At 50.2% G+C, this 7,496-nt stretch overlaps 1 protein-coding gene across 1 annotated transcript in view; it reads right to left on the reverse strand.

Annotated features, from left to right (window-relative positions):
* Window positions 1-7,489, reverse strand: part of LOC131877328 (E3 ubiquitin-protein ligase MYCBP2-like) — a 16,517-nt gene extending 9,028 nt beyond the window's left edge. The window contains exons 1-7 of the mRNA XM_059222946.1: window positions 6,542-7,489; window positions 6,074-6,468; window positions 5,733-6,006; window positions 2,578-5,671; window positions 1,446-2,504; window positions 1,136-1,307; window positions 83-604 (exon numbers count right to left, since the gene is read on the reverse strand). Coding sequence (XP_059078929.1) covers window positions 83-604; window positions 1,136-1,307; window positions 1,446-2,504; window positions 2,578-5,671; window positions 5,733-6,006; window positions 6,074-6,468; window positions 6,542-7,475 — 6,450 coding nt within the window. The 5' untranslated portion in view covers window positions 7,476-7,489. The remainder of the gene's footprint in view (window positions 1-82; window positions 605-1,135; window positions 1,308-1,445; window positions 2,505-2,577; window positions 5,672-5,732; window positions 6,007-6,073; window positions 6,469-6,541) is intronic.
* Between the last annotated feature and the right edge of the window lie 7 nt (window positions 7,490-7,496).

Here is a 7,496-nt window from a genome sequence, read left to right on the forward strand (position 1 = left end):
AAGCAACCATTCTGCCTCCTCAAAATTGGGATCAAACCCTTTGAAGTCCCTTGAGTCAAGTACTGAACCCACTTGAGCTTACTTTCATATTGGGAACATGGACAACCTCGCCGTATTGGTCTTGGGTGACGATGGTTATGATGGTTGGCCAGCTGCACTTTAGTTCGTTGGGGTTGATCAGGACTTTGCATTGGTCTACATCTACGTAGGATTCCGGTTGCAGCCATCGAGCCAAACGAGCTCCACTTGTTCCTTGGGTGCAATGGACCAAGTTCTTCAGAAACACCCGCTCGTGTGAGTTACAATTGAACGGAATGACCCCATCTAAGGCCTGATGCACGCTGGGCGGATGGGTGAGAGCGAAGCCTTTACTCAGGATGACGGGATGCATCTCAAACGCATCCACGGCGGCTTCCTCGATCACTTCCATATCTTCATCGGCTGCATCTTCTGACACGTTCAAGGGAATGTTCTTCTGCATTAGGGATGCAGCACAGAGGCCTCCTAGATAGGCCAGTTCCCATTCGAGGTTATGAAGACCATTTTCGCGTTGATTCAAGGCCTCGTAGCCTACCACGAGGCACTTGTAGCCGAACTGGTTGATCTGAATCACAAATGAAGATTAATTAATTAGTTAACAAATGTATATATGAGTCAGTCTCATTCAAATGCTCAATACTATCTATCATGTCACCCAAACATTCAACTTTGCTGGAGGTGCACAAGCCAACTCGGCATCTTTAGTGCAAAGTACTTCTAGATCCGCCGAAAGCAAGTTGAAATGGGCTCTCTCCCAATGGAGGTATCTTCAAATGTTGCACCATTTTCAAGTACCCATGACAAGTTTGCTGGCATTTCTTCCTTCCTTGTTCACCCCTTTGCCTACCATGCCATCAGAGAAGGGGACACGGAGGTTGTCAGCCAGCAGTCACATTGAGGAAAAGTCAGAAACATTCCGGTCTCCATTTCTCTGGGCGACAACTACCGAAGCCAAGTTGAATGTTATTTCGGAGTTGCCTAACTTGAAAGTGAGCGCAAGTCTCATATTGAACAAAAGTCTCATCTTTTCTCTGAAGTACTCCCTCCGAGTACTCAAACTCGAAAAATGTCACGTCTGTGCAAATCTTTCACCCACCTTCTTTTCGTCTTTCACGTAGTCGGAAGCCGTTTCCAGTGAGAACATGATCTCGTTTCCAGGTAAGATGACCGCCTGGCAAGGCCAACCGGACATCCCACTGAACTTTTTCAACACTGGGATATACTTTTGCTGCACAATTAATGACTGACTCTCGTTGGCATTGGTGGGACTGGCCAAAACTGGGGTTGGACCATTGGGCGGAACATTGGACGACGATCCCTAGGATTGTGGTCCTCCGTTGTTGCCGTTATTTGTACTTGGTGTCTTATTGAAGCTACCTTGTAATTTTGGCTTCATCCCTCCGGACCCGGAAGAAGACGTTCCCAAAGAGGAATTGGGGTTCTGAATGTAAATTTGGAGCGTGTCTTCGGGTTGAGAGGTCGCACATTGGGGGTCGAATTCCACCGACATCCATTGGACTGATTTGGGAAAGACCACGCGGTTGTTGCTCACTGTGGCCGTCTTGTAGGGGTGTTCACTCTCTACCCACGCATATCGAGGATGGCTCAGATCTAGTTTACGTGAATGAACTCCATCCACGGTTGCAGAATCTTCAGAGTCTGAATTCAAGGCTACTAAATTGTTTAATGCCGACACCGAGGGCAGCATGTCTTGAATATAGCTGAGCACTTGAACGGCACACGGTGGATCCGATCGGACCAAGTTTGTAACACTGGCAAATACATGAGGCATCAGTTTGTTGATCACAGGCGCCGAGTTGAGAATGTCCAGACCTTTCTCGTCGATCGAATCTCTGGCCGTCACCAATAGATTGGTGATGGTCTTGACGATGGTCGAAATCATGGACAAGGCCGTTCGTCGGGAATATAGCTCGGCCATGGATTTGGTGGACGATTGTACGTCATTTTCTTGCGGCGAGCTAAAATACAGGATTTGAGGGAGCTGACCTCGTGTCGGATTCGTACCATTGAAACTCAGGGAACAGGATGAAAACACGAATGTGGTTCCATCTGGGCCCTTGACCGAAGACACGCCACCGTCGCCGTTGTTGGTGCGACCCCCGTGATTTCGAAGCCGTAGGGCGTACTTTGTATTTGGTTTGATGGGCACAGCTCGTTCGAACTTGATCTCGATCAGATCTGTTTCCGTGGCGCACTCGTCGGAACTGTAAATTCCTTGAGAAATTTCCAACGAGTGCCATCGTTGGGATTGGGACTGTCGATTGGCTTCCTTCTCATTGGCCGTTTGATCATACAGCAATTCCAGTTCATAGGTGTAAGATCCAGTTCCCCCAAACACACAACAACCCATGATGAAAATCCCTGGCTTGTCCACTGAAAAGCAAATTGCATCAGGCGAGCCATTTCCAGTGTTCCACATTCGAGTATTGCTGGTCCGAATGAACCTAAAAAGAAGGTGGTGAATGGTAGGTGTCAATTGGTTTCATCAACGAGAAAACTCGCAATCTCAAAACAAACCTGTTTGGGGTGGCACTTAGAATTTTCCCACCTAAGTTCTGAATATCGTCCTCGCTAGAAATCGTCTGGTTGGCCAACTCCGCAATGACGGCCGAAATTACCTGGCCAGACTTCTCCTCCAGTTGCCTGGAGAATCCGATGGGTTCACCTCTCAAAGCCTGTTTCACCGGCAATGAGACAATTGCCAAAAGACGATCCAAGACCTCGCGAAACGACCAAGAGGCAAACTTGACACCGTCCAGATGGCTCTGATAATTCATGAGTTCGTTGAGGATTGGAAACCGATGAGATTGGCTATCGCCTGCCTGGATCATGGAGGCCGTCACGGACAAGTTCTCCGTGGGTGACAAGTTTTTGCACCGAGTCTCCGTTTCTGGACTATAAGTGATAGGAAATGTATTTCTGAGCTTGACCATGGGACTGCAAAGTGCATCCAAAACAGCTGCCAGAAGGCGATCATGAGCCAGACCCTGATGACTTGATGAGGAGCCTTCAATAGAGGCCAGAAGATTGCAGAGACAGGCCCACTTCAAATAACCGGTGGGGAAAAACGAATGGAAGCAAGCCACAAACGTTCGGTGAGCATCTGACAACACGATATTAGTCATTTTCTGACAAGATTTCAACTGAGATGACGACGAGAGTAAGATTTGGCTGACCTTCTCCAAACCAGGGAGATTGTCCCGGAGAATCGATTGCAAAATGTTTTTGGTTTCATACACGGATTCGGCTAATTTCTGACTCTCTGGGACGGGTCGGGGACCATTAGGAAGAATTCTGACCGGATACACTTCGTGAGTGAAAGTGACAATGAGTCGGAGACAGGCGCGACAAATGAACACAAGTCGCTCGAGATCCAGGATGATGGCTTGACTGGCATCCTCGTCGGCCTCAAGAAGTTCGCACATTTCGCTTTTGAACGCATTCCAAGACCACTGGATAAGGTTCAGCAGGGATTGGAAGCACTCGGGCGTGACCGATCGGGCAAACTTCTGGCTGAGCACACAAATGGGATCCAAGTTCTCCATGCGTTGGTTCAAGGACTGAGATTCATTGGACATGACCTTGTAAATCAGCTGGGGCACTTGGCCGGCGTTCACGTCAGTCCCGTTGTTGGACTTTCGGGAAGACTTGAAAGTGAACTGGATTTGCTCTTCGGTGGTGATTTGACTTTGACCCAAAGAACCACAATCACTTGACGGACCGGACACTCGAGCCCAGGCAATGTACCACCGGCCTGCCTGAATTGGAATGGGCTCATCAAAGAGGATGGGATACTTTTGTCGCGATCCGCACTCGTAGGTGATCTCTTCGGTCTCACCGATCAGTTCCCCGTCCGTTTCCAACTCGCCTCCTTCCATGCCAATATCAAAGAGCTTGATCTTACCGATGTACTCCCCCCGACCTCCAAACAGCCCATAGCCACCGATGAGAATATCGGTGTCGGCCATGAATCGAATGGCCTCGATGGAATGCCCAGAGTAACCCCATCCCCCACCATGGGAATCAAAGCGATTGACCGAGAGGAAGTCGTCTTTGCCCAAAGACTTCAAGGAAGACGGCTTCTGCGTCTCGTCATCTAAAGCGCTTAAATTGACATCTGGGAACTGATTCAAGACATCCAAACAGCTCAGGATATTCAACGAGGCGTGATTCCGAGACACAAAGCCTTCTGAATTCATGGGCAATGCCAATTCTGGCGAGATAATAGTGGCAGTTTTGGTGGGCTCTTCTCCCGCCATTCTCGCACTGTAGTCACTCATGGCGGGTAGATAACTCTTGATCATGAAGGAATCGTGATCGTAGGCCCACAAGGTGTGATATTGAGGATCCAAACTGGAGCAACGATTCTTGAAGCTTTCCTGCTCGGGTCCTTCAAAACTGCGACAAAACCCATCGGACTTGTTGATGGAGAGCGAATTGAAGGTGGTCATTTGGTCACTATGATTGGGCACTAATAGTAGACATCGTTCGTCGGCCAAGACCGTGGAGCCCAACAGGCTTTTGGCATTGATCAGACTTTCGTCAATCTTGATGAACGTCTGATAGTCAGACGCCCCGACCCAAGTGGCAGTGCGACCAAATTTAGAGCCAATATTGGGCACAAATTCTGGATGGGCGAACCAAAGCTCTTGGGCGGCCATGCCCTCACTCGAGAGGGCTTGAACTTCACCCACGACCGGTCCACTTCGGCCGAGCTGGCCTTTCTGATGCAGTCCAAACGTCAAGACTTCTCCACTTGTGGAGAGCAGCACCGAATGATATCCACCGGCAGTCACTTGGGCGATTTTCGTGGGCAGAATTAGCTTGGTGGGTTTTCCTCTGGGAATAAAATCGCCAACGCCAAGCTGACCGTGCGTGTTGCTACCAAAAGCAAATACGTCTCCGTTGCTTGAGAGCAGTAGAGTGTGATGAAGACCGCAACTGATTTGGACAATCTTGACTCTCGACGGTAAAGACACTTTGGCCGGAGGGAGTGATGCTAGCTTGCCGGCCTCTTTCTCTACGTCCGAAGTTCCAGCCGAATTGGGGTTTTGCTCTTTATTGCGACTCTCATTCACTTTTAGGGCCATCATATCGTCCAACCGCGCTTGACCATCTTTCTTGTCTCTTTCGGCATATCGTCGACTTCTTCGGCCCCCACTTAGCATCTTCTGGCTCTGACGACGAAATAGCTTCAATCTCCGGAGATCATTGTGATGGATGGGCTGAACGTTCATGTCCTTGAATTCGCCGCCTTGCATGTAGTTCATTTCCAAGAACTGACTCAGTTCTCGAACTCGAAGGAAATCGTCCACGAGACCCTCGGCGGCTCGCGGAGCCATTCTTGCCTCAGCAATCTCGTTCAGTTGCGGGGCAAGAACGCCTCCTAGGGCCAGTTCCTCACCCGAGCAAGTGCGACAGATACCGCACTCTGCACATCCCGAATCACCGGACCCGCACCCACATAACATGCCCGCGTTCCTGTCTGGTCGGCCTGATGAGACACAACTGGACCCATAGCCCGTGCATTCACCACACACTACGCACACCATGCATTGGTCGTGTTTCCACTTGTGTTGGTCCGCCGGGCAAATGGAAAACAAATCCCCGGCTGAAAACGAAGTATTGATTTTGACACACGTTCCTTGACATCAATATGTACCTATTTTTACCTCTTTGATCAGTCTCTAAGTCGGGATCACTGGCTGGATCGTCCAGATCAGTGGATATCACAGCGGTGGCTCCATTGGAAGCTCCTCCAGCCGCTGCCGCTCCTCCAGCCGCCGTGGCATTATTAAAAGCATTGTTGGCTGCAGCGGCGGCGGTGATGCCGTCTTTGCTACTGGATGGAAAGTCACGTCCACACTGGCCTTTGTTGTTCATGCCAAAGGTGTAGACTTCGCCAGATTTACTCAGAACCACTAGATGAGCTTTACCAATGGCCACCTTTATTTAAAGAAGAAGAAAAATGAACTTTGTCTTGAAAACATCTTACCACCGACCTGAAATATACCTGCGTGACCACCACATTCTTTAGATCGCCCACCAGGCCCGTGCTGTAATCTGCGTGAGAAGAGTCTTTGCCGAAAACAAATAGCTCGCCTTCCCGACTGATCATGGCCGAGGTCCCGTTGTTGCAAGCCACTTGCACCATTCGGATGCCGTCCAAGCGCTCAATCCGCTTCGGTTTGAATGATTTGGGCTGACGACGGTTTTTAGTTTGATCACCATCTTCTCCACGACGCGCGGTGCCCGTGAAATAGACGTTCCCATCTTCGGTGAGGATGAGGGCATGCTGTCCATCATGCCCAATGGCGATTTGAGTGATTTGTGGCGTTCGAGAAATTGTCAACTCTTGCCATTGGCCCGGCGGACCATTCTGCTTATGACCCATGGCACTGGACTTGCCTGGAAAATGAACGCCAGGTCAAATCGCGGGATATCTGAACACTTTTAACACGGTTGGACTGGCCACACTTACCTGTGTAGTAGACTTTGCCTTGGCTGGAAAACAAGAGGCTGAACTCTTTGCCGGACTGGATATCCATGACTTCGTCCGAGGGGGAACCAAACTCCAGTTGATGCTCCTTAGAGCTTTCATCAAAGGCTGATGCTCCGTACACACTGACGCATTTTCTGGCTAGCTTTAATGGAGTCTCTTGCACACAAGTCATGGGGTTCGTGCCCACATTGAGGAATTTGATCACGAAGTTATCGTTACTGGTGAGGGACACGACACCTAAATGCGTTCCATCGGAAAACAACACATGAGGGGAGGCCTCAAAACTGGCGTCCTTGACCGTGATTACGTCTATTATGAGTAGCGTCTCACAATCAATGCGATACAGCTCGTACTTGAAGTCGTCGTCCATTTCCACTTGACTCCCGTCTTCCTCGGGTTCGTGGGATTTGACTTTGAAATAGAGATGGCCTTGGGCATGGAGAAGCCAGCCAGGGCGCGCCTCGAAATCCGATTGATACAGGTACACGCGACCCTTAACGGTGCCCCCATATCCACTCCCAACTTTGAAAAGGCCTTGGCACGTATGAAGGTACAAGAACGACCCGTCCGAGGCCATGCCGTACACAAAGCTGGGCAACCGGCCACCAAAGTGAACAGGGAATGAATCGAGCACGGAGGACTTGAGAACGCCGCCGGTCAGGAAGTTGGGATGACGTTTCTGGCCCAACATGACGCTGAGTACCGAGCGTTGTAGGCTGACTAGGATCCCGGGCATGACGATCTTTTCAAATCCTTTCGGAGACATGAGGGTGGCGGCGGTGGCTTGCAGTAGTTTGCCCGTGTCGCCCAGAGCCACGACAAAGCTAAGTAGACAAGCGCACGCCAAGGCGCGGACATCGGAGCCCACGGGATGGGGTTCGTCCGTCTCGCTGGGACTGCCCGCCAATTCCATGAGGGTGCTGAACATGGATTC

This window comes from Tigriopus californicus, chromosome 3 (assembly GCF_007210705.1).
Source record: "Tigriopus californicus strain San Diego chromosome 3, Tcal_SD_v2.1, whole genome shotgun sequence".
Classification (NCBI taxonomy): Eukaryota; Metazoa; Arthropoda; class Copepoda; order Harpacticoida; family Harpacticidae; genus Tigriopus; species Tigriopus californicus.